This window comes from Ursus maritimus, unplaced genomic scaffold (genome assembly GCF_017311325.1).
Source record: "Ursus maritimus isolate PB19 unplaced genomic scaffold, ASM1731132v1 scaffold_25, whole genome shotgun sequence".
Classification (NCBI taxonomy): domain Eukaryota; kingdom Metazoa; phylum Chordata; class Mammalia; order Carnivora; family Ursidae; genus Ursus; species Ursus maritimus.
In genome coordinates this window covers 9,572,084-9,597,255 of record NW_024425008.1, presented here as the reverse complement: position 1 = coordinate 9,597,255, position 25,172 = coordinate 9,572,084, and the positions used below count along the sequence as shown (strand labels likewise).

The window sequence follows — 25,172 nt, the reverse complement described above, 5'->3', positions numbered from 1 at the left end:
AATTCCAGCCCCAGGAATCCTTGTTAAGGCTTAAAAAAATGGGGTTCTATTGCCATTTAATGGTGGCTCTGCCCTTGAAGCTCACCCCCAGGTCCCAGGGTTCCCAGCTGTCTGGAACACACAGCCTTGTCTTAGATTTACCTCCCCCATAGCCCAGGGGAGAGAAGAGATCTAGGGGTGTCTGAGACCTGGCCCCTCAGCAGCTGCGTCCCCCAGCTTTTCTCCACCTGGATCTTCTTTTCTGGTCTACAGTTGCTTGCAGCCCCCAATTCTTCCCCTAATCAGGGAAGGGTGGGGTCTGCAGCCTGCTGGGTGAGGGTAGGGGTGGGGAGGAGAAGAGGAAGAGCCAGAGCCCCGCAGAGGCTCTGAGGCAGGCTAGGGGGTGGAGTGTGGAAGGTAGCCACGGGGTAGAGTTCACTAACAGGTTCTGGAATCTCTAGGCATGAGTTCAAATCCCTGTGGAGCAGCTATGTACTGGGGCCCACGCTCAGAAGAGCCCATACCTGGTTTTGCGTCCACACTGCTGTCTTGAAATTCTTAATGTTTAAAATCAGGAGCCCATCACTTGCAGGTCTCACTAGGCTCCACGGATTACGGAGCGGACCCTGCTACCTGTTCTTAGCCGTGGGCCTCGGCAAGTTCCTCTGCCCCATAGACCCTCAGTGTTCTCCTCTGCAGAATGGAGCCATGCTTCCATTACCTCCGAGGAGCTTCCTGAGAAGAAGATGAGAGATTCCAGGCAAAGCACCAGGCTGTGGCACAGCCATCAGAGCCGTCAGTCCCTGGTGATCGTGGCAGAGTTGCTCTTTAGGGCCCGGTGGGGAGACGTGTGTCCAGAGCCACCAGTCTGCCTCCCAGCCTTGTGTGGGTGCACGACACTTGAGGCCAAAAATAAAATCCTCACTGGGTAGCAAATTGTTCCGCTGTTGTTCCACAACGCCCTGCCCGTGGCCATACTGGGTCCAGTGGTGTAGGCCCTAAATGAGCGGGGGATGCGGTCCTAGGGTTTTTGAGCCCGGGAGAGAGGAGGTCTGGCCAGGCACCCTGCACCTGCTTAGTGGGGGGAGGGGGACTGCAGGGCAGGGGGAGGCAGTCATCTGCCCTTGACAGGTGAAGACACAACACCCAGAGTTGCTAATGGGGTCTCTCCGGGAGCAGCCCCCCTCACCCTATGTCCCGGCTTGTGGGATCCCCACTGGATCAGTAACCAAGTCCCAGCAACCCAATCTTCCAGACATTCTGGAGTCTCAACTTCCTAGATTCACAGCTCAACAATTTCCCAACAGCGAGGCCTTGGGCAAGTTTCTCTCTGGGCCTCAGTTTCCCCATGTTCTGTGAAAGAACAGCTCTGACCTCGTGGTATGCCACATGACATCAGGCCCTGCATGGAAAGCACTTAGAAGTGTCCTGACAAATGTCCGGCTCACCTCCACGCTGAGCCCGAGGGCGCGCTCCAAAACACCAGGCCAGTCCTTCAGCGGAGGCCCTCCAGCGGCTGGTTGTCTTCAGGATAAAGCCCAAACTCCCCAGGCTCCCCTGAGCCTCCGTGGGCTGAGAACCCGCTCAGCGTCCATTTCCCAGACTCCAGCCAAAGGGCCTGGGGTTTGCTCTAGGAAACTGCCAGCCCTTAAACCAGCGCCTATGATGTGCCTGTCAGTCAAAGCCAAGGGGCGGGCACATGAGCAGGCTCAGCCAATTGGGTGCCTTCTCTAAGGTCCTTGCTTGTTGGGGATGGAGGGGCTGATGGCAAGGGGGAGGGGAGGCTTCATTTTGGGGGGTATGCCCCTGAGTTCCCGCTGCCTGGATCTCCAGGGCTGCCCTGGGCCCTGGGACTCCCCAGGCCTGGGTCTTTAGCTCTTCTCATTCTGTGGCCTCCCTCATGCCGTCCACGGATGTCGTCTTTGCCCAGAGTAGCCTGTGCGTTTCTGTTGCTGGCAACCGGAGAGCCCGGCCCGTGCACTCTGGGGCCTGCGGACGGACGGCTTCTCCAGCGGCAGCCAGCCCTCCCCCGCCCCCGACTTTCACCTCTAAGCCTCTGCCTATAGCTCCCAGAGGGCACGGATGCTGTTTTGTGCCTCTGACTTGGTCCCCGCTGTTTCTTCTGCCCGGAATACTCTTCCCGCCTTCCTTCCTGGCTCTGTCTTATCCTCAAGAACCACATCAGACATTGTCAACTCTGGGGGGACTTCCTCCAGCCCCCCTTCTCACCCGCCCACCCCCCCAGGCTGGCTCTGACTCTCTGGGCAACCCTGGATCTGAGACCTCTGTGCGTACCAGCATTCCCCATGCATGAACCCGAGGCCAGAACCATGTCTCCATTGGTTCAGATGTTTGAGAGGCTCTAGAACCATGGAGGGCAGACAGAGACAGCTCTCTTGAGACCTGCTCAGGGACTCCTGGGCCGGCAGGGACTGACTCCACGGCCCGCTGATGTATGTGCTCCCACATAGGCCCCAGTCCCTGCCCCTGACCGACGCCTTTTCAGCCGTGGCCTCAGCGCCTGGCCCTGCCTTAGCCTCTGCTCCAGCCCTGGCCCCAGGCTCCTCCCTCCACCTTTGCCCTCACCCTGGTCCCTCCCTACCCCCAGCATTCTTCTCAGGGAACCCCATCCTCAGGCTGTCCTCTGTGGAGGCCCTGGCTCTGATTGAATGGGGGCCTTGGTTGGGGGAAGCCCTGGACAGCTAGTTGGGGCATCAGGGATGGGCGCCGAGTCCAGCTCCCCCAAATACCACGGGCCCAGCAGCTCCAACAGCAAGTACCAGGGCCAAGCCAGAAGGCAGGGGCAGGTCCCAGGTTGAAGACCTGAAGCCTCCTTCACCTTGCCCCCTCCCCTGCCCTGGGCCAGGTGTGGTTCTGAGCCACGGGCAGAGCTGAGCCTTTATGGGTTGCTGAATGCCCTCGCTGGGGAAGGGCACGAGCTGCAGCCACCCACCATCGGATAGAAGGAAGTAAAAGGGAGAGTCCTGGGACATACCAGTAGGATCTGGGGAGCCCACAAAGTGGGGGCCTTAAGAATGACCTCTACCTTGCCTATGGTTGACCAGCCTGAAAGAAAGGACAAAAAACAGCTCGAGACCCCCTGGGGTCACCGATGCCTCTCCCTCTTGTCCTTGGGAACTGAACCAGGGAGGCAGGGGTAAACCATGGAGAAGGTGGCCCTCCACCCACAGGTGGGTCGTGCAATGGACACATTGTAAGGACAGAGGCCAGCATTATGATGTCACGGCCCGGCGGTGGCTTTGTGCTCCTGGAGGCCTGAGTGAGTCAGCTGGGCCCCCTCCTCCTTCCCCATGCTCCTGTCCTGGCATCTGATGCTCAGGGCTGGAGAGGCTGACCACGCAGCCCCTCCCCTCCTCTCCCTGCTCCATCCCTGTGCTGCAGCTGGTCTAGCAGATGGCCAGTGAATGGCAGGCTTAGGGAGACGTTTTTCTCCTTTGGGCCATAACCAGGAACCAGACTTAGACAAATGGTCCAGGAGCTCTTCGCAAGGCCATGTGGAAACTACCTGTTAACTAGGCCACCCTCCCGGCCTGACCATGAGCTCATTCAAAGTGACTGTCTCAGCCTCCATGTTCCTTTGATGAGCTCAGTATACGCTCAGAGTATGTGATGTCACTGAATGCATAAAGGGGTGGAGGGCGGCTGGGTAGGATAGGCCACCAAGGTGTCCCCGCCCCATGCACACTGCTTTCTGAGCCAGCCCCCAGCCCTGACCCTGGGGCTCTCTCCTGAATGCTGTGGGAAACCAGCACCTGTTGGAAGACCCCAGATGCTGGCTCCAATGAGCCTCAAGTCCAGCTCTAGTCCTCCTGTGTGTCCCTGAGCTGGTCACAGCCCCCCTCTGAGCCTGTTTCCTTTTCCACAAACTGGGAGTGTCACCTGGCTTCCAGGGGCTGTTGGGAAGGTCGGAAGAGAAAGCGCTAATCAGTCTTCACGCCTGGACCACGTGGCCCTCGTCCACCAGCACGGCCAGGGTGGTGAGGGGCGATGCTGGTGGCCATGGACACCAGCCAGGGGGCTGGCCCGAGTGTTACCAGCGACAAGGATAGGCACTTGCAGGTGCTGTCACAGGAACTCTGCCGGCTCCAGGCAAAGTACGAGAGGTCCCAGGCCCCACTGTGCCCCTGCCCCAGGCCCAGTAGCACCCACACTGGGCTAGGTGGCTGGGACTGAGCAAACATCCCTGGGGGCCAGGCAGGGAAGGAACAAGGCGGGGAGCAATCCCTGGAAGTAAACGGGAGGGGCAGCCGTGGGGAGGGGTGGGGGCTTGGCTCCTGCCCCTCGAGCTCAGACCTTGGGCCATCCCAGGCCCTCCGTGGGCTTAGTCTCCTGTCCCAGAGGCAGGGCTGTGGGTGGCCATCCCCTGCACCTGTCAGCTCAGCCCCTCTCAAGTCAACCCTCGAGGCTGTCCCTCCTCCACCTGCCTTGAGGGGAGACCCTGGGTCCTTACCCTTCGGGCAGCCCGTCAGTTTCAGGAGGCCCATAAAAGCCTGAATCAGATGCAAAAGGATGTGTCTGTGAGCAATTTTGTGGAGAAATGTCCAACCCTTCCATCCGATTCTATTAGGGTTTCCCGACCCCGCTAAGGATTAGCCCCATGGTGCGCAGGGTCCACATGATATTTGTGGGGAAAGATGGCTTTCCCCTGCATTTTCCAGGACCGTATGGATGAGAAAGTGGGGGCTGAGAGGCAGAGAGGCCTGCCCTGGGTCACTGAGCCGTTGCTCAGAGAGCCCACCACAGTCCCTGGAGGCTCAGCCAGCTGACCCGGGCGGGTCCCACTCTGCCTCTGCCCGTGACCAACCGCTGACCTTGACTGGGCACAGAGCAGGCGACCTACTGGAGACTAAGCTTGCTCAGGGGCTCGCCTAAGAGTCAAGCATGGCTGGGCAGCAGCTCGTGGTTATCTCCCCTCTGGGGGTGCTGGGGTCCCCAATCTCAGACTGAGTGCTCCCTATGTGCTGGGTGCCCCACGCATGGTCCCGGCCAGCCTGTCGTTATAGATGGGCTAGCGAAGCACAGAGTGGAAACACCTGGCCAGGTCACCAGCTGGTGGGGGGGCTCAGGCTGGCCTCTAAAGGAGGCTCCGTAGACCCCCTACCCCCCACCAGAAGGACTGGACGCCCCTCTCCCTGGTGCTCCTTCCTCACACCTGCTCATAGCAGCTCTTTGAACTGTGCCTCAGTTTACTCATCAGGAAATGGGGTGGAGAGGCTTAAGTCAGTGGCCCACTGATGGGTTGGGGGTGGGGGGCCCACCCAGTGCAGGTCTGAGCCAGAGATCCCCACGGAGAGTGGTTGCAAGAGGTCATGACCTGGGAGCCTCCACACCACGTCTCACCGTCGCTGAAATGTCTCCACAGGCAGAGGAAGCTGAAGAGAGAGGTTGAGAAGCACAAGCTTTTTGAAGACTATCTGATTAAGGTCCTTGAGATAATCCCCAAGGGTATGTATGGAGCTTCGTCTCCGTGGCCGCCTCCCGGCCTTGGGACTAGGGCGCGGGGTGAGCTTTGACCTCATCTGCAGAATGAGGACCCACAAAGGCCGATGCCGCAGGGGCTTGGAAGGACGCAGGTGCCAAGCGAGCCTGCCCGGTGGACCCCGGCGCCACCAGCGCCGCTAGTGTGGCCCACAGCAAGGTCTCAGGTCCTGGTTTCTTGATCTGCACGAGGGGAACAACACCGGTTACGCGGATCAGATGCACTCATCCTTCATGAGCCTGCAGCGCGGCGCCCGGCATTCAGCGAACACCCGGGACGGGTTAGCTATGATCGCTGTTATTTTGGGTGCCTTTGGTTTTGTTTTGTGTTTTGCTATTATCAACTGAAATTACACAGACACCAGAAATGGCTTTGTGTTTTGTTTCATCCTGATTAGTACCAGAGCCCACTGTCGTCAGTGCCAGATACTTGGGAAGGGAAGGGGATCAAACATGTATTTTTATCATCATTATCTCAACATCATCAATAATAAGAGTAACTATTGCCATTTATTAACTACTATGAACTAACTTTGCGCTGACCTCTTTAGAAAAGCGTTTTTTCCTCTCTCTATAAGCTTCTGAGAACTGTGTTACCAAGCCTCAGAGAGGTTAAGGAACTTGCCCAAAATGCCCAGCCAGGAAGGGGTGGGGCTGGGTCTCAGACTCTGGTCTGACTTCAGAGCCACTGCACTAAATGCTGTGGAGAGGTGAGAGCCCCCCAAACTGTCCTGGATGTCAGGGAAGTCTTCACGGAAGAGGTGGCCTCTCATGGGGCTCAAATGAGGTCAACAAAGGGGAACGGCATTGCGGGCAGAAGGAACAGCATGAATGTAGGCTGGAGCCACAGCCCTGCGTGGTGAATTTGGGGATGGGGAGTTCTATGTGCTGGAGCTGCAGGACTTGGCGGGGGTTGCTGGGAGACTGTGACTGGGAGGCTGCCCAAAAAGTGTTGAGCACCAAGCCGGGGAGAGGTGAAGGCTCCAGGTCCTTGGGGACTGTCTCCTGTCTCACTGGGCCTCCTGGCTCCAGAATCTGGGTTCTTGGCTGCTCAGGGACTTTCAAATGTGAATGCTTCTCTTGAAGAGGCAGGTTATGGGGGAGGGGGCCGGACAGCTGCTGGACCCATCCTGCTGTCCTGGGCTAAGCCCCGCACGGGTCGTCTGGCACCTCTCAACTGTGGGGCTGCAGCTGGAATTGCAGGGCCGTGGCAGAAGTCCCACCCCCATCGTTGGCGTCACCCCGGCGGGGGGCAGGTGAGCTCTGTGCCCACCCATCCCACCACAGCACTGTCTCCCTAGGCTGCAACGAAGGGGAAGAGCCAGAGGCGGTCCTGGTGGAGACCATGGTGGAACACTACGGGCAGCTCTTCACAATCAGCCAGGACATCCAGAAGCATCTGGAGGCCCTCTCCGAGATGAACCGGGTCGTCCACCAGAGGCTGGAGTCTCTAGAGGAGAGCCACAGGGCTCTTATCCCGGTAACAGCTATCTGCAGCCTGGTCCGTTGCCCTTTAGTCCATAGGACTGGGGGCAGGGGGTCCCCCTTCCCTCTGCACCTCCGGGAAAGGCTCAGAGCAGCGGTGGGCTGCTGAGAGGGTCTGGGTGGGGCTGTCACTCCAGAGCCCTGTTCTGGATCCCTTTCTCTGTTTCTGCTAGCTGACTCGGGGTTTCTCCTGAAGCCTAGCTTATGCTCAAAAGGTGTTCTTAGGTTCAAACAGACTGGGTTCAAATTCCAGTTCAGTCTCTGACTGGCTGCATGATCCTGGGCCAGGGTGGCCCCTCTCTGAGCCTCAGTTTCTCTATCTGTCGAATGGCGATGCAACCTAGCTCGTAGGTTGTCATGAGACATGGAGGGGTGCCAAAGTAAGTGTCCCAAGTGGTCACCTCTCTTTCCTTTTTGGTTAATCGTATGATAGAACTTTTGCCAGGAGGGCCGGGCATCCCAGCCGGCAGAAGGTGCCCAGGCGAAGGCATGGCAGGATGAATTTGCATGCTGCAGCTGGGGCCTGGGGCCACAGAGAAGAGGACTTGGAGAGGAAGGCTGAGGGTGGGTTGATTCTTGGAAAGGACCATTGCGTGATGTTTGCAGCGAGCCTCTGCCCTCTAGTGGCCGCACTGAAAATCTACACCACGTTGCACCTTTTTCCCTCTGGAGAGCCAGACCCCTTATGATTGGGCAGGACAGGGCGAGGCACAGTTTACGGCTTTGTCTCATTTAAATCTCACCCCAGCCCCTGGAGGTAAGTGCTTTAATTCCTGGGGCTGAGACAAAGGGAGGTGAGTGAGGTGAGCATTCAGGTGTTGGTTGGATCCCATCCTTATTTAAAATTTTAAGTATTTTGTCCATCATGGATTCTTTGTATTAACTTTGATTTTTTAAAAACATTGGATTAAAGTATTATTTATCTTAATTAATCTATCTTCATTTTAAGCGTATGCTGAGTTTTCCCACACCACCTTAAATTTAGCTCTTCTTCCCACTTTCCAGGGGAGGAGACTAAGACACAGAGAAGTGAGGACACCTGTGTATGTCCCGTGTCCAAACTCACGCCCCATGGGGCCTCACGGGGGGGGGGGTGTGCGGGGAGGTGCGGCTGGCACAGCCCTGTGCGGAACAGGCTGGGCCACAGGAGGCCGTCCGTGGCCTTGCTCCGCGGTGCCCTCCTAGCAGCCCCCAGGGCCACAAGGTCACAGACTCTTGGCCCTGGTTACGGGAGGAAAAGGGGGTCTGGGGGCCATGAGTTAACATTCAAACCCCAGTCAGCCCAGACATGCCCTTTCAGGCCTTTCCTGGTGCCCTGAACAGTTGGGAGACCCAGAGCTTTCACCTCTGCCCACCCCTATCATGGCTCAGATCCCCCGGGGCAGTGAGCTCCTTGGGCCCAAGCCCAGGTCAGATGTCCCCACAGCTTGCTGCACCCAGGTGACGCAGCCTCTCCCATCGCAGAGCCTCAAGATTCGGCTGTGTCAGCTGCAGAAGCGATGTCATCACGAGCAGAAGCAGTGGGGGCAGCTGGGACACCGTGTCACCTCCCAGAAGGACATGGACAGCTATAATGTGAGTCTGATCTATGGGATGGGGGTGGGGGCAGGGCTGGGGGCTGCCGTCTTCTCAATAAGCACCCCCCCCCTCATACACACGCCCCACTTACCTCGCCCTGGTGACTGCCTGTCTTCGAAGAGCTTCCCTAAGGTGGGGCAGAGGTTACTTTACAGATGGGAAAATGGAGGCCACAGAGGGTTAAGGGCCAGGCTCTGCCAAGAACCAGAGCTGGGATCTCCAGCCCAGTCCCAGGGCTTGGCATATGCTGGCTGCTTACCCAGTTCTTCTGTAATGCTTGTGGTTGATAATAGAACAGTGGCATTTAGGTGAGTGGTTATTATGTGCTGTCCTCAGTAATTCGTACGTCTCCGTGATCATCACAGGCAGTGCTTAGCCCCCTAACCCGGGACAGGCACTCCTAAGTGTTGGTGGATTCTTACCTGTATCTATTTCACGGATGAGAAAAGTAATGTTCAGAAAGAGTAAGTCATGGCCAAAGTCCATGACCAGGGGGCAGGATTCTGGGCTTAAGCTCTCGAGCTGCTCCTTCCTGGCCTTTGGAATGGGGACTGGTTACCCTCTGGCCCCTGGGTCCTCACTAAAACCAGAGCCTGTGCCCTCCCCCCAGCCGCAGGGGCTGCTGGGAAGACACCAGGACCAAGGCCCGGGGCACATTCCACCTGGACAGAGTGTGGTCAGCAAATGCAGGGTCTTCTCAGTCCCCACGCCATCCTAATCAGGAAGACATGGGGGGTGGGGTCAACATGTTGCTGACCTCCAGCCAAGGGGCTGCGAGAGGCAGTGGATCGGCCAGTGTTTATAGAGCCCCTTCTGGATCTTTCTCTTCAAGATGCGAAGCAAGGCTGCCACTGCTGGCCACAACCCTGAGGACCAGAAGTCTAGGACTCTGGTGCTGCCCAGAGTGACGAGCTCCAGGTTCCTCCATGACCCTTCCCGGGCCCTGCCCCAGGTGTGGACCACGGGTGTCTCCAGCCAGGAGGACCCTCTGGGAAGTTAATTCAGTGTCCCTCATAGCAGGGGAGGTTGCTCAGGCCCTGGGGTGGCAGCGACTGGACCAAGGCCCTCTGGGCGTGGAGCACGGAACAGGACGAGAAGGTGGCTTGTCTGGTCCGAGTGAGCTGGGGACGGGGGGCAGGGGGAGGCTGGCAGAGGACCAGATCCGCCGCCTCCTCCTCTTGCAGACTCAGCTGCTCCACTACGTGCATGTAGCCATCAACAACATGGTCCGGCAGTGCTCCCCCTCCACCCACGGCGCGCCCAAGAGCATGGACCTCTTCTCGAAGCTCGACCTGATTCAGGTGAGGCCTCGCTGCCGCCCCAGGCTGGTCTCCAGCCGCAGCCTCTCCTGAGCCTCAGCTTGTGGCGCACTCACGTTTAGCCCCCGTGAGCCCGTCCCTCCATGGCTACACAGGCTCCTGGGGCAGTAGGTCATGGGGTCTCTATGAGTCACTCGACAAACTTGTAATGAGCCCCCATTTGGTGCAGGATCAGAGGCAGGTGTAAAGAAACTCCTGCCCTGCCTGGTCTTTGTGGCCCACGTTGGCACATCACACACACACACACACACACACACACACTGTGTACACACTCATGCGGACATTCATGTTTCACGACACACGTGAAACATACACGGAAGCACCTGCAAACACGCGGACATGCACACGGGTGTGGTCAGGCATTGACACTCACATGTGCGCTCCGGGAGGACACATCGCAGTGACTAAGGGAGCCGCCTCAGTTGCAACCTCGGACTCTCGGTCAAGTCCCCTGAGCCTCCCCTTCTCACTGCCCCGCAGGACCAGCCCCCCACCTGCCATACGCCGATGCCCGTACGGAGAGCGTGTCATCACACCGGCTACTGCCCACAGAGCACGTCTCTTCTTCTCTGCAGTAATACCTTTACTGGGATATAATTCACACACCACAACATTTTCCCTCTTCAAGCATCCCCTTGTTGTTTTCAGTTCAGTCAGAACCGGGCAACCATCACTACTATCCAGAACATTTCTTCACCCCAAAATGACACATTTTGCACCTGGTTTCTCTCACTTAGCATAATGTTTTCAAGGTCAGCTGCGTCATAGCATGAATCAATACTTCATTCCTTATTAGGGCTGGATACTATTCCGCTGTGTCGACCAGTGGATCAGTTGAAGGACATTTGGGTGGTTTCTGGGTTTTTTGGCTCTTGTGAATAACGCCGCTGTGAACATTCACGTACGTGTTTCAGCGTGGACATAGGTGTTCAGTGAGCTCGGCTGACACCTCGGAGTGGAACTGCTGAATCACAGAGTGAGTGTATATTTAACATTTTGAGGAACTGCCAAACTGTTTTCCAGAGTGGCTGCACGATTTCATGATCCCACGATCAATGTGGGAGGGTTCCAATTTCTCCACATCCTGTCCACACTTGGTATTGTCTGTCTTTCATAATTCAGCCATCCCAGGGGGTGTGAAGTCATATCTCACTGTGGTTTCGCTTTGCGAGTCATTGGTGACAAAGGACGTTGAGTATCTTTCATGTGCTTATTGGCTATTTGTATCTCTTCTTTGAAGAAAGATCTATTCAGATCCTTTGCCCATTTTTTAATTGGATTATTTGGGTTTTTTTTTTAATTGTTGAGTTCTAAGATATATTCTAGATAGAAGTCCCTTATCAGATGTATGTGTTTGCAAATATTTTCTCCCCTTCTGTGGGTTATCTTTTCACTTGATGATGTCCTTTGAAGAACCAGAGCTTTTAATTTTGATGAAATTGAGCTATTTTTTCTTTGGCTACTTGTCTCTAGGCATCACATCACATCACATTGCAAAAACTATAATCCCCAGTGATGAAGATATACACCTAAGCTTTCTAATAAGAAATTTATAGTTTTTGCTTTAATATTTAGATTAATGATCCATTTTTAGTTAACTTGTATGTATGGTATGGGATAGGGGTCCGATTTCATTCTTTTGCATAAAGATATTCCGTTGTCCCCATACCATCTGTTGAAAAACACTTATCCTTTCTCCTTTGAATTGTCTCCTCTCCCTTGTCAAAAATCAATTGCCAACAAATGTGAAGGTAAATTTCTGGACCCTCAATTCTATTGCGTTGGGGTCTAGATGTCTGTCCTCTGCCAATACCACTTCCTGGAGCTCTGTAGTAAATTTTGAAATGAAGAGATTGGAGTCCTCCAACTTTGCTCTTTTCTGAAGTGGTTTGAGTCTTCTAACAGGGCATGTTTTTGCCATGAACCAAAGCTCCGTGGCTGGGTGGGTTTCAGGCATAGTGTGACCTGAGCTCACTGGATCGGCCAGGACTCATCCCTTCCATGCTCTGCTGTCGGCCATCCTCACTACTGGCTTCGTTCTAGGTCACAACTTGCTCTCCTTACTTGAGGCAGGCTCAGTGGCCACGTTCAAACACGGGACGCTCGTTCCTCTGGAACACCAAAGGGGCGAGTCCCTGCCCCAGGGTTGCCGTGGCAACAGCCCACAGTCAGCAAGCCTGCCTCTCTGCTGAGAAGGACTTCTCACGAGCTCTCAGACAGCATCAGGGCTGCTCCGCGGCACGGCTCCAGGGACACCATTCACGTTGTTGGCGTCCCCTGGGGCACAACTCATGTTATTCATATTCACATTGTGATATGAATGATGTAGCTTTCAATAAGGGCACATTTGTCTAAATAGTCACAGCGCATTAATTTCATCTTCCTCCCGAGAAAAAGGAAAAAATTACACGGTGATGTCAAGGGGTACCATGGGTCTCCTGCAACAATCACTCAACCAAGGCTTATTGAGTCGCCCACATGTGCTCTGCATTGTCCTAGGTAAAAAGCTGGAGGTGGAAGGACCTTAAGAAATGAATGCCTCAGAGAGGAGGCTGGGGGAAGGCAGGGTGGGCTTACTGGAGGAAGCAGTGAAAAGAGGCAAGCAACCACATTTAGGAAGTCACACCAGGACTTGGACTCCGTCGTCCAGATTTACCACCCCTGGGCTGTGCAGCTCCAGACAAGTCACTTAACCTCTCTGAGCCTCAACTTGCTCATTGGCCAAGTGTCATTGATACCACATTCTTTGCGGGGCGCTTGTGAGAGTTAACGGAAGTATAGGGAACCTCTGATGGTGTGTTGGTCCTTGGGAGGGGTGTCAAAGCACCGGCAGGTGAGAGAGATTTCTTTTTCCTCCCAGGAATTTATGTTGGACAAAATGGAGACAGTGAGATTTATCTCACTGCTCATGGAACCCAGAGTATGCTGGTCAGGGGACAGTCTCAAGAACCCCAGAAGATACCCCAGATCCTTCAGGAAATGCCCAAGAGATCAAGAATCGGTCCCCAGAGCTCCCCTTCCAGGCACCCAGACTTCAGAGTGCTCCAGCTCGAACTGAGCCAGCGCCCGTGCTCGCCCTGCCTGCATCATGACCCTCTTCCTACCTGTCCAGCCTCCTTTTCTCACCACAGCGCCTCCAAGTGGGCGGGAGCCAGCCTGGGGGTGGGGGCGCTGTTCCCTGTTCCAGGGGATTAGCAGGCGTGGAGGCTGGGACTGGTGAAGGGGGGGGGGAGGTTCCCGGGTTGAAGGCAGCCGTCAGGTGGAAGGTCCCAGATTGGAGGCCGCAAGCTCACAGCCATCGGTGGGTTTGTCTAAGAAGAGCTCTGGATAGGTGCCTAGCTTTTAGGAACATCCGAATCACAGGAACTCTTGTATAGAGCCACCCAGGGCCATAGGATGCATGGGAGCTGGCTTTGCCCGTGGCAGACTGGGGAGCACGGCAGACTGGGGGTACTGAATCTGTCTATCAGGGGCATCTTGTCTCTGCTTCTCAGAAGCCGAATACCGGGTCAGTGCCTACTGCCTTCCCGAGGGTCCCGGAGCTGCCTGGAAAGAATGCTGCTCTCAGAGAGACCTTGGCCAGGCAAAGCCCCTCTCCAGGCCAGTTTTCCACCTGCAAGATTGGGTGAGAGGGTGTCTAAGGGAGTCCCCCGCCCCAGTCTGCCGTTCTTAGGCCAGGGTGGGGAGAGCTTGGTCTCTCTGGAAGCACTGGTTTGGTTTTATGGTGTCATGGTGTAAAAGCCTCCTAGCTACCACTGCAGCCCTGGAAAGCTTTGGAGGTCTGCATCGGTTTACTGGTTTGGGTAAAAGTTGCCAGCTAAGAGCAACTGACGAGCTGCGAGCAGTGGTCAGCGAATTAACTCTCATCGAAGAAGAGTTTCAGAAAAGACGCAGCCGTGCAGTGCACAAACACGGAGGGTCGCTGTTTCCCAGGTGCCGTTGGGCGAGGGGCAGGGAGGCTCCGAGGGCGGGAGGGAGGGCGGGAGCATGGGTAGGATTTGGCTGCCGAATCAATGAAGGAAGCTACATATAATCAGGCTGAGTGTGGTCAGATGTCTACGAGCAGCTTAAACAAAGGCGAACCAAGGAGGGACCATGGTTTCCTGATCTCACAGGCCTTTGGAGCAAAGAGGACATTCCAGGTCGGGCTTGAGTCGGATCGGAGAAGGCCGAGGTGGTGGGAGGGCTCAGAAGGGGAAGGGAACTCGAGGGGAGGGGCTTCCAGTTGGGCTGGGGCATGAAGAACGTGACCGACTGCTGAGAAGGCAGACTGCAGGACCCTCATGGGGTCCACGGCCGGGCTACCAGGTTTGGACTTGGGTCCAGAGGCCACACATTGGGTGTCTGAGTCCACTTGGGCTGCCGTCACAGAAGCCCAGACTGGGGGCTTAAACAACAGACATTTATTTCTCCCACTTACTGGATGGGTCTGGTGAGGGTCCACCTCCTGTTCCTAGACGCCGTCTTCTCGTGCTGGGCGAGGCAGCTCTATGGGATCTTTCCTATCAGGGCACTAATCCCACTCATGGAGGCTCCACCCTCATGACCTACTCACCCCCCCAGACGCCTCACCTCCTAACGCACTGGGGGTTAGGATTTTCCCACGTGAATATGGGGTGGGAGGACTCATGCAGTCCCTTGCAGGGAGCCTCCCACATTCTTTACCTTTCCCGGATCTCCCTCTCCCGACGACATCTGCTTTCCAGAGAGATCTAAAGTATCCCATCACTCTCCCTGTTATGTGGGCACGTGCCGGGCCAATGATTCTTAGATTTGAACCATCATGGGGAAGACTTGTGAAAACAGCACGTGGCCCCACTCCCAGAGCTTCTGATGGCACAATCTGGGGTCTTAGAAGCCTTAGAATTTGCATCTCTAGCATGTTCAGAGCGATGCGGTTGCTGCAGGTCCCAGGACCACACTTTGAGAACTGCTGCTTTAGAGTAATGGCAAATCCTAAATGCCTAGGCCGGCTCTGCTCCTCCTGGCGCACTAGCGCCCCCTGGTGGGACTTCGGCGTCACTGGTGTCACTGCATGACGGGCCCCACCCTGTCTCACCTCCTGGGAGGGACTGGACACACACTGGTATAGGCCCAGGGCGTGGTTGTCTGGCTCCCTGGCTTTGCCTGTGAGGGCCCAGGCGGCTGCTGTCCTCCTGTCCCCTGCCGTCTGCACGCTGTGCACTGGTCGTGCCTTTGTAGGTCGGCTTCAGATGTTTTGTCACACTCCTCAGGGAGGAATGCCTGGGGTGGCAGTGGCCTGGCCATCTATCCGCATTTGCAACGGGCAGCCAGGTCTCTTAGGAGCTCCCAGCCTCCCCCGGGAGTGACTTGGGTCACGAAATAGACGGACGGGGCGCTGGGCTTGGCCGTGCTGCCACAGGCATGTCCCAGAACTCCAGGGTTTATCCTTTCTGGGCTTTTCTGTCAAACAGAAAGCTGTCTCAACCCCAACCCTGTACCTTCAAAGTGCTTTTTCTTGGGTTCCATGTTAGCTGCAAAGAGGCCTTCAAGTGCATTTGGAGAAAAAAGCAGGGGTTCAAGTGCCTTATGAAATATCACTTCATCCGACTGCCCATTCACACCCTGAGACCCCGAGACTCCGAGACACCAGTGGCCCAGGGCTTGGACACTTTGTGAGACCGTGAGCTCATCACCTGCCAACAGACTCCAGCTTTAAGTAACTCCAAGTGTGAGAAAATTCTTCCTACAGACCGTCCTGGGAATGTTGGGTTATTGGCAAGTGGCTGGTGCTGAAAAAATTGGCTGTTTGGCAGGAAAATAAAATTATGTCCTCTTTTTAGACCATACACAGTAGAATATTCCAGTTCCTTTGAGTAGTTGCTTTCCAACTTCCATGTTCATTAAAACCACCGTGACACTTGCTAACCACGGAAATACCTAGGGCTTATTCTCAGAGATGCTGGTTCTGAGGTGGGGCCCAGGAATCTGCATTCTTAGCAAGTTCCGGGGCACTCCCAATGAGATGGCTCTCCCAGTACTGGGCGAGAAATACTCGGTGTGTAAATGCCAAAAAAGAAGAAAATCTGGTCCATGTTGACCCGCTCTTCAGTCGGGAAGCACTTGGGAAGCATGAAAACCACAGAAGTGGTACCTGAAAATAATCTGACTACATAAAAGTTAAAAATGCATCTACCTCAGAACACATCAAAACATCTGAAGACAATAAACTGGGGGGAAATGGTGATACATTTGGAAAAGGATCAGTGGTTTTGATATGTAAAGAGCTCTCACAAAGTAAAAAAAGACAATTGTTCATATTCAGAAAATCACAAAATAAATAAAAATGGCCTATAAACAGGAAACATATTTCACCTCACTAAAAAGAAGATTGAATCATATAATTTCTGCCCGTTAGAAAGTTTGAGTTAATACGCTAATGCTTGTAAGATAGGCTCTCTAAACTGTGATACTGTTTGCATAACTCTCTGAAAAGCAATTTGATTGGAGGTCCCAGGGGACTTAAAAAAATGTTTATGTCCTTTGGCTCAATAATTCCAAGCCAAGAAATTTAAGCTAAAAAAACAGGAGCTATTTGGTTCAAAAATGACAGAGAGCCCAACTCAACTTCGCTTAGACCAAAAAGGGAATGCACTGGCTTATAAACTGAAAGGCCAGGGACTCTAGCTTCAGGCATGGCTTGATCAGGAGCTCACTGTCAACAGAATCCTGTCTCTGTCTCTGGGCTCTGCTCTTCTTCCTCATGGCTTCATTCGCCAGTTCTAGGTAAACAACCTCGGCTCTGCATCCTGCAAAGGTGAGGTTAGAGGAAGAAAGAGAATGTCCCTTCGCAGAAAGTCCCAGGGCAAGTCCCAGGGCAAGTCCCAGGGCAAGTCCCAGGGCAAGTCCCAGGGTTCACTCTGATTGGCTCGCTTTGGGTCAGGTGGCTCTCTTTAAACAAATCCCTGATTGGCCAGGCTTAGGCGATGCATCCAATCCTCAACTGATCTCTGTAACCAGGGGGAAATCCATCCTCTGATTGGCCAGGCTGGGTCAAATTTTTGAGTTGAAGTGAGGTGGAATATCTTTTATGGCTGGAGTCCTTTCCCTGGAGCCGGTGCTGAATGGGGCGTAAACTACGTGAGCTGAAAGAAGGGGACATGTGGTTGCCCCGAAGGGACACCAGGCTACGGTGATCACGGGGAGGTGGGACCTGACGCAGGGAGGGCAAAACCCAGAAATGCCCGTTACGGAAGCCAGCAGAGTGTTTAGACAAAGTTGTCCACCACATTGCTATTCAGAGTAACCAAACTGGAAACAACCGAAGTATCTCAGAGGAGTTCAATAAATAATGCCCAAATTTTATGATTTTATAATTCTGCAGCCATTAAGTTACAAGTGTTCAAAAATAGTATGAGGAAAAATACAGGGTATAAAATGAAGTGTAAAAAAGCAGGGATTTAAGAAATAGAATCTAAGCCCAATTTGGTTAAAATTCTATATATTGAAGAGTGGAAGGATACGTACTAAACTAGGGCTTCTAAGCTGGCGGATCATGACCCTCGGGAGGAGGGGGATGTTAATATCCACCTAGTGCAACAGATCGAATCAGGGGTCCCAAGTGTCCACCCCCGCCCCCCTTTCCCCCCCACCCCGTGGTGGTGTCTACTCCCACGCACTTGCCAGAGGCTCATGGTGGTCAGAGCACTTACCTCTATCTCTCGACTCGGGGTTGGCCATGTGACTTGTTTTGGCCAATAGGATATGAATAGATTATGACAAATCTGAGGCTTAAAACAGGAGCCCCCTACCCCCGCCACACACACCATGGGACTTCTCACGGGTGAGCTCTGCCATGGACAGAATGTGGCTCTGGGAGCCCCTTGATTCCAGACGGATGAGAGCCACATGGAGCAGACATGGATCCAACAGGCAGCTTGGCTCCACACAAATCATTCAATCCTGAGCGAGAAATAAATGCTTATCATCGCAAGCCAGTGACGCTGAGGTCATTCGTTACACGGTATCCTAGCAATAGCTGCTGGGTGCACCTGCAGACTCCGGATTCCATGCTCTCTCCAACCCAAGGGTCACAGTGTGCGGGGAGCCACTCCACGTGATGGGCATGAATCGTGTGCCTAAGTCGTGCTGGGATGGTCAGAAGCGGCTAAGGGCTCTGTTCTCCATGTGAACCATGGTTGGCTCTGGAGCGCAGGACTCTAATCTTTGATTTTCTTCCTTATTCTTCTGTATATCTCCTGGAGCTTCTGCAGTGAGCACGGTTCACTTTTTTTTTTTTTTTTTTTTTTAAGATTTGTTTATTTGACAGAGAGAGAGAACTTACCAGCAGGGAGAGGGAGAAGCAGGCTCCCAGCTAAGCAGGGAGCCCCATGCAGGGCTTGATCCCAAGACCTCAGGATCAGGACCTGAGCTGAAGGCAGATGCGTAACCGACTGAGCCACCCCGGCACCCCCATGATTCACTTTTATAACCAGAAAAAGAATGCTTTACTGAAAAATTAGAAAGATTAATTGGAAACGAACTCTTTTTGGCATCTCACTGATCCTCCCTTTGGTGTCCCTGAGAAAAAAAGCTAGCTGTCAATTCATTCACCTGCAGGACCGTCTTCAAGACTGAAACAAGGTTCTTGGCTCCGTGGATATTGTCTTTCCTCCAAGTCCGGGGACGCTGGCTCGACTCTGAATTAGTCCGCATCAGTCTCTAGCCTTAAAACGGGGTGTCTCATGCTGAGTTCCATTCCCTAGGTAAGGAAGTTGGCCAGATGGAGATGACAGGAAACATCTGGAAGCAGTTATCTTGCCATGGGTCCCACTGCAAAGGCGCGGGGCCTTCCGGCCTTCATTCCCAGCCCCCCACCCCAGGAGTGATGCCCTGCCCGGCCCTGCTCTTGGCCTAGGAACAGCTGGGCTACTTCGAGGCTCATGCTCCTGCCCCCAGCATGTGCCCCATGGCTGTTACGAGGCGTCTTCCTGTCCTCTGGTGCCGAAGCCCCCTGGGTGTCCCTGGCCACCAGCTGCTTGGGTTCTCTGCACGGTTCAGTGCTGTGCGAGGCTCTGCCTTCAGAGTCCAGAGAGTGGGAGCCCTGGGTCCCCAGCTGCTCTGCAGCCCCATGGAAGGGGACATATGAGGGCCGGAGCCGCATCTCCGTGGCACCTGAGCCTCCGTGCCTAGCCGGGCTGGGTGCAGAGCAGGTGTTCGGTGTCGGACAGGAGGGTGTGCGGGAGGGAATCAGGAGGGTCAGGCTCCTGCGGTCTCCCCGCAGTGAGCACCTGTCAATGCGGTGCTGAAACGCTGCTTACAGACCACTGTACCTCACCGGGTCACCCCTGCAAGCCGGGAGCTGGAAAGCATCAGTTTCCTGGCTCCGCGTTGCAGAAAGGGAAGGGGCAGCCCTGTGGTGGTGTGGCTGGCCCAAGGTCACACGGCCACTCAGGGCTTGAGCAGGGCCATGAGCCCCAGTCCACTGGCTCCAAACGGAACATCTGTCCTTGTAACTGGAAATGGTTTGGTAACAAAAAGACCACGAAGAACAGGAGCTAACATGCGCCGGATGCTTGCTGTCTGCAGGCACCTCGCTAAGCTCGTCAGAGCTCACGCCGTCTGCTTACCAACCCTGAGAGCGACAGTCCACATTTTCCAGATGAGGAGACAGGCTCAGAGAGGTGAAAGACTCGCCTAAGGATGTACAGCCCAGGGACAAGGCCCACATCTGTCTCCCTTCAGAGCTGGGGCTCCAGGCTGAAGGGCACATAAGCGGGAATTGCAAGCTAGGGCAGGAGTCCATGGCTCAAGTTCAAATCTCTAACGGTTCCAGGACAGAGCGTGTGCAGGCCCTGCCACCCCAAGTGTGGTCCGAGGACCTGCATCGGGGCATCCCCTGGGACTTGTGAGAAAGGCAGAATCTGCATTTTAGCAAGATCCCGGGGGATCCCCGTGCACAGTGAAGTGCTGGTCTCAGTTGCTCTGAGGGGAGCCTGGCACCGCCCTCACGTAGGGATGTGAGTCTGCTCTCAGCATCGAGGAGTCCCGTGCTGGGGCTGTGAACTGGGAGGAGAGCAGTGTCTTCGCCCCCGAGCAGCCCCATGCTCCAGCTGCAGGGCCCCAAGGGGCATAAGCTGCTCTCCGATGTGATATGTGCTCTGAGGGAGGTCCCTTCTGCCCCGCCCCTCCACTTCCAGCCTCACCTCCTCCAGGAAGCCTCCCCAGCTGTCCCTGCCCCAGGCAGAGAGAGTCGAGGCCACCTCTGGGCTTCCAGCCTCTCATACAAGGCTCTCAAGAACCTGGCACCTGCCTCCTCCTTGTAGGTGTGACTCAGGAACACCTGCATCTCCCCCACTGGAAGAAGTTCTCAAGAGAAAAGGCTCACCTTGTTTTGTTTCTATGTTTGTTTCCATGTTTCTTTTATTAAGGTAGATGTGACGTATAACATATTAGTTTCAGGTCTACCAGGAAGGGCTTCATCTTAACCACCTACCCCAGCACCAGGATGGCGCCTGGCACAGCACAGGCCCTCAGCAGACGTGCCGGATGAACGCCTCCTTCTAGACTCAGGGTAATGATGAATGAATGCAGTCTTCAGCAAAGGAGTCAATCTCTAAGTGGAACTTTTAAGGAACAGGTAGGAGACAAAAGTGAGGGGGTTCACGGGGGGCAAAGGACTCTCGGCTCCCACTTGGCCCCCAGGGTCATCCATGTCTTCTGCTCAGGGCCCACCACCTCCCCGGGGGAGCCCTCATAAACCAGCCAGGAGCTCAGGAGCTCTCCAGGGGAACTCTGCAGGCAAGAGAGCCCTCTCCCCACTCTCCACAGCATCACAAGTCACCCTGAGATGCTACCAAGGAAGGAGGGGGAAGGGGACCTTGGGGCAGCCAGCACCCCACCCAGGCCAGGGATGGCACCCATCTCTAGGGAGCCAGCAGAACCTCGCTCTTGTTCAAGCTTCTCGGGCCTTACGGCTCTAAACACATGGAATCGGGATGGATGGGTTGGAAAGGAATAGAAAAATGGGATGGGCCCCGTATGTGTGTGTGTACTTAAATTAAATATTTACATTTCTGTCCATTACTAATGTATTCACAAATGGCTGGGGAGATTATCTGCAGGATGGGTTTGGGAAGATTTGACTAAAAATAAGATCTCGCACTATCTAGAAAATTGGCTGATGGAGGTCGGGGGCTCTCAAATCATCTTTTTTTTCCTTCACATAAGAATAGCACATCATTTAAAAAGGTTTCAAAAAGGTGATCTAAGACCTTTATACGATTCGAATGTTACTATCAAGTCGTGCACAGGATACAGTAGGGCCGAGGGGGAGTGCCCAAATTCCTGTCATGGTTGGATTTCACCTTTTTCCTGTGATCTCATGTAAGAAATTATTCTGGGCAAAATGCGGCCACCTAGAAGATGAACAAATTTTAATTCTCCTTCAGCAAGTGGTGAGAAGGTGAGAATCACCAGTCGGAAAGCCAGTCTGAGAGGAACATGAGCTCAAAGTCCCTCTGGGAGGGACAGGGTTTTTCTAAGACAACCGAAACGGATACTTCAACTCAGAGAGGTGCAGTGACTCGCTCCAGGTCACACAGCACACAGGTGGCAGAACCCAAGTCTGGCTGACCTCAGAGCTAGGGCACTTTTCCTGATTAAAGTTTCTAGAACTTTCCCCCAAATGCCTCTAATGGCAGAGGAGCATGCACCCAGACTTTTTGGGAGCCTGGTGCTCAGGCTTGAGGGGAACTGAATATCTTTGCATGTTTGTGTTTCATCGGAAAATTTTATACGAGCTAATTCGCATTATGTTTCATAATATGTTATTCTTGTACCAAAAAAAAATCATGTTTTCTCCCTGCAAAATATCTTTGAGGACAGCAGATGACCCTGAAGCTGCTCCGCGTCTTTGCTGCACTGCAAGTTCTGCCTGGCGGAGCTTGGGGGGGATGCGCCCGGGCGGAGGAACCAGCACTTACCCCACACAACCTCCGTTATCTGTAAACACTCGCTCTCCCGGAGCCTAGAGAGCTTCCAGGGATCACAGAGCCCTGAACTTTTCCATTTCTCACGACCCGGGAGATGGGATTCACGGGATTCACTCGGGCGCTGATGCCCGTCTCTGGCCCGATGACCGCAGCAGCACCTACTATGTGCCCCTGGCTCCATGTGCTGTGCTCACCTAGTCCCTGCCCTCTGGGACCTCACCCGAGGCAGGCGCATAGCAGTAGTCATGCCCTGCGATGACAAAGTGCTGAGAAAGAGACTAGCGCTGGGGGCAGGGAAGAGAAGGACACCTCATCCAACATAACCTTTAGACTTCAGCTCAAAACTCACCTCCTCTGAGAAGCCTTCCCTCCCCTCCAGACGAGGCCAGGGCCCTCAGTTACCTGCTCCCACCACACCCAGTCCTCTTTCTTCCCAGCACTTGCCAGAGTTTGCAATTAGACATTATCTTGTGTGACTAAAGCAGTAGTGAGGACGGTGGGGTGGAACCCGCACTGTGCCTCCAGGGGGAGCCTGAGGAAGTGACGGCGGGGGTGGGGGTCACCCCCACTGGTACCCAGAGACACAAGTATCATTAATCCCGTTTCACAGAGGAGCAGACTATGGCTGAGAGCAAAAGCAGCTGTATTAGTCATCCGAGGCTGCGTAACAAATCACCCCAAAACTTCACTGGAAATAATGAACACGTATTACCTCCTTACTATTCCTGGGGTCAGGCATCGGGGCAGGGCTGGGCAGGCATCTGGCTCTGGGTGTCTCCACGGGGCTTCAGTCCAGCGGTCGGCCGGGCCTGTGGTTTCAGCGGAGGCCTCACCAGAGAGCCAGCTTCCAGACTCACACACTTGGCTGTTGGCCGAGGAAGTTCCTCACAAGCTCTGGGACCGGGGGCCTCTGTGCTCCGATGGCTGGTGGCTCTTGGGTCTCTCCACAGGAGAGCTCACCAGGTGGTAAATGACAGAGAGTGGGGTGCAAACAAGACAGAAGCCACAGTCTTTGGGTAACCTCTGCTCAGAGGTGACAGTTGGTCACATCTTCATCACAAGCCTGTGGTCACTAAGTCCAGCCCACACTCGAGGGGAGAGGGTCACACAGGGTGTGAACACAGGAGGCAGGTTGCTGGGGGCCGTTAGAGGCTGCCTCTCACAGAGGTCAGGGTCCTGCCGCCGGTCTCATAACTAGGACACACTCAGGAGCTGGGCTCTCTGCCCCACCTCAGGATGGTGACGCGCGGGCTGGGACCGGCAGCTGCCACCAAGTCCAGGACCCCCCTCCCTGCACGGGCCTCAGCTTCCCGTAAACGACCCCCCTGCTTTCTCCTCCCGTGGAAGCCAGCCCCGGAGGCTCCTGGGGTCCCACACTTGCTCTCCGAGCTGAAGACATGTTAGGTCTCAAACCCCAGGTCTGGGGGCGCGCACAGCTGGGCAGTGGGCTGGACAACTGGCCCATCTAGCACTCTCCTGGGGCTGTGGGTCCTGTTTCATCTGAGAAGTGACCAGACACGTGGGGTAACCTAGCCTTATAAAATTACTTCCCTTCCAGATTGCCTTGTCTCACACTGGGAAAGCCTGTGCGGCCGTCATGGGACAGGCCCCCTGGAGCCCTCCCTGAGGGTACGAGAAAGACCGTCCGTTTTTCCCACAGTAAAGTTAACTCGCGCTGTGTGTCCTCTCTCCCTGGGCTGGTGGAAAATCAAATCTCAAACGTTTGGGGGGGCGCTCCCTCCCCATCCTCCGCCAATCCTTTTGGGGTTCTGGGCAACAGGTCGAGAAGGGAGGCTGAGTGAGGGCAGCGGTTTTCATCCGTTTTGTGCACAAATGTGCGTCGTCCGTGCGGGTCACGCCTCTGCCTGTCAGACACGCAGGAAATCTTTGCTGAGTGTTGAATGAATGGTCTTTGGTCCTGTTGCTGAGCCCCTTGACCTAATACTCACAGTGCCTTGAAGGGAGGGACAGAGGGACCTTCGCCAGCTAGGTCGGGATCCTGTGTTCCCTTGGGCCAGACCAGCAGGTGACGCGAGAGTGAGGAGTGCCCCTGCTCTGGGACACCTGCTTCCACCCCTTCCCCCATTCCAGCATGTTCTCCCTATTCAGCCTGGCCTGCCTCCCCATTCTCAAATCTCCCAACTTCCATTGTTTTTTCTGGACATATAAAAGCTCTTCCTCCACCCTGCCCTCCGGGGGCGGGGGGGGGGTGCGGGGAGCCAGGGCAGCCCACCCCTCCAGGGCTGGCCCGCAGCTCTCAGGGGCCGGCGTGGGGGAAGGGAGGGGGGCTCACTCCCGCTCTGATCCTTCCAGATTTTCCGCAGCAGGGAAACAGCACACAGGTTTGTATCTCAACCAGCTTTCCAGCTCAGAGTTACAGCTCTGCCTGAGGGGCTGGAGGGCAGCCAGGAGGAGGGCGTCCACGCCTGCACAGAGATGAAGCACTTTACCGCCCAGGGTCCTGGTCCTCCGTGGACTGTTCTCACCTTGCCCCCTTCAGGCTTAGCCACACAAAGATAAACAAGACTCAGGTCCCTGTAGCGACCATGCAAAGCCCACATATATTGGGCACTTACTGGATACCAAGCACAGCGTCAAGATCTTTTCAGGGCCATCTCATTTAGTCTTCACAAGTGACCTTTGAGATACGTAAACTGACCCCACTTTACAGACAAGGAAACTGAGGCACAGGGAGGTGTGGCTCGCCCAAGAGCTGTTACATGAGAATCACGACACGAATATCCTCGATGCCACTGCCCATGCCCACAGCTGTAATTATGTTGTCCCACTGCCCCGGCCAAGTCACGGCCACAACGGATCCGCACCATAGAAGGACAGGGACAGTGTGGAGGAAATTCAGAGGAATTCATGCCCAGCCCAGCAGTCTGAGAGGGCGTCACATGGAGCCTGGGAAACAGGCCTCTGGGAGGAGCAATGGCTGAGAGGTGGGGAAGCACGGGTAAGGTTCTGGGCACTTGAAGCCATCCTCTTAAGTTCATTCCTTGAGGAACCGGGGAAGTGAGGGAGCGAGGGGATGAGAAAGGTGTGCTGGGGCCATGCTGTATGTAGTCATGTGGGGGGCCAGCCTGGGAAAGGTCAAACTGTGAGTCATGGGGGCCACAGAGCCCAGCCCCAAACCCTGCTCTCCAAAGCTGTGGCCTGGTGGTAGCCTCTCTCCTGACCCCTCCACCCGGACAGCGGGCCACCAGGTCAAAGCAGTGCAGGGAGAGGAGAGCCCATTCCAAACAGATTCTGTTTATTTGCACCCAGCCCTGGGGCAGGCCCTGTGAAAATGTTCACGTTTTCAACTCAGACCCAGCCTGAAAACCAGCTGGACTCTTCTCTTCCAAACAGCTTT

At 54.9% G+C, this 25,172-nt stretch overlaps 1 protein-coding gene across 1 annotated transcript; it reads left to right on the top strand.

The window, feature by feature from the left end:
• Positions 1-3,987: 3,987 nt before the first annotated feature.
• Positions 3,988-12,967, top strand: CCDC197 (coiled-coil domain containing 197). The gene is made up of 6 exons (XM_008698256.2): positions 3,988-4,094; positions 5,363-5,445; positions 6,780-6,958; positions 8,428-8,538; positions 9,726-9,842; positions 12,721-12,967. Exons 1-6 carry the CDS (start codon positions 3,988-3,990, stop codon positions 12,916-12,918), a joined length of 795 nt encoding a protein of 264 aa, XP_008696478.2. The 3' UTR covers positions 12,919-12,967.
• The last annotated feature ends 12,205 nt before the right edge of the window (positions 12,968-25,172 follow it).

Bases quoted from the DNA above. Each gene is read 5' to 3' on its own strand.
- CCDC197 (XM_008698256.2), top strand. From the start codon at position 3,988: ATGCTGGTGGCCATGGACACCAGCCAGGGGGCTGGCCCGAGTGTTACC. The intron at 4,095-5,362 runs GTACGAGAGGTC...ATGTCTCCACAG, and splicing joins CTCTGCCGGCTCCAGGCAAA to GCAGAGGAAGCTGAAGAGAG. The intron at 8,539-9,725 runs GTGAGTCTGATC...CTCCTCTTGCAG, and splicing joins AGGACATGGACAGCTATAAT to ACTCAGCTGCTCCACTACGT.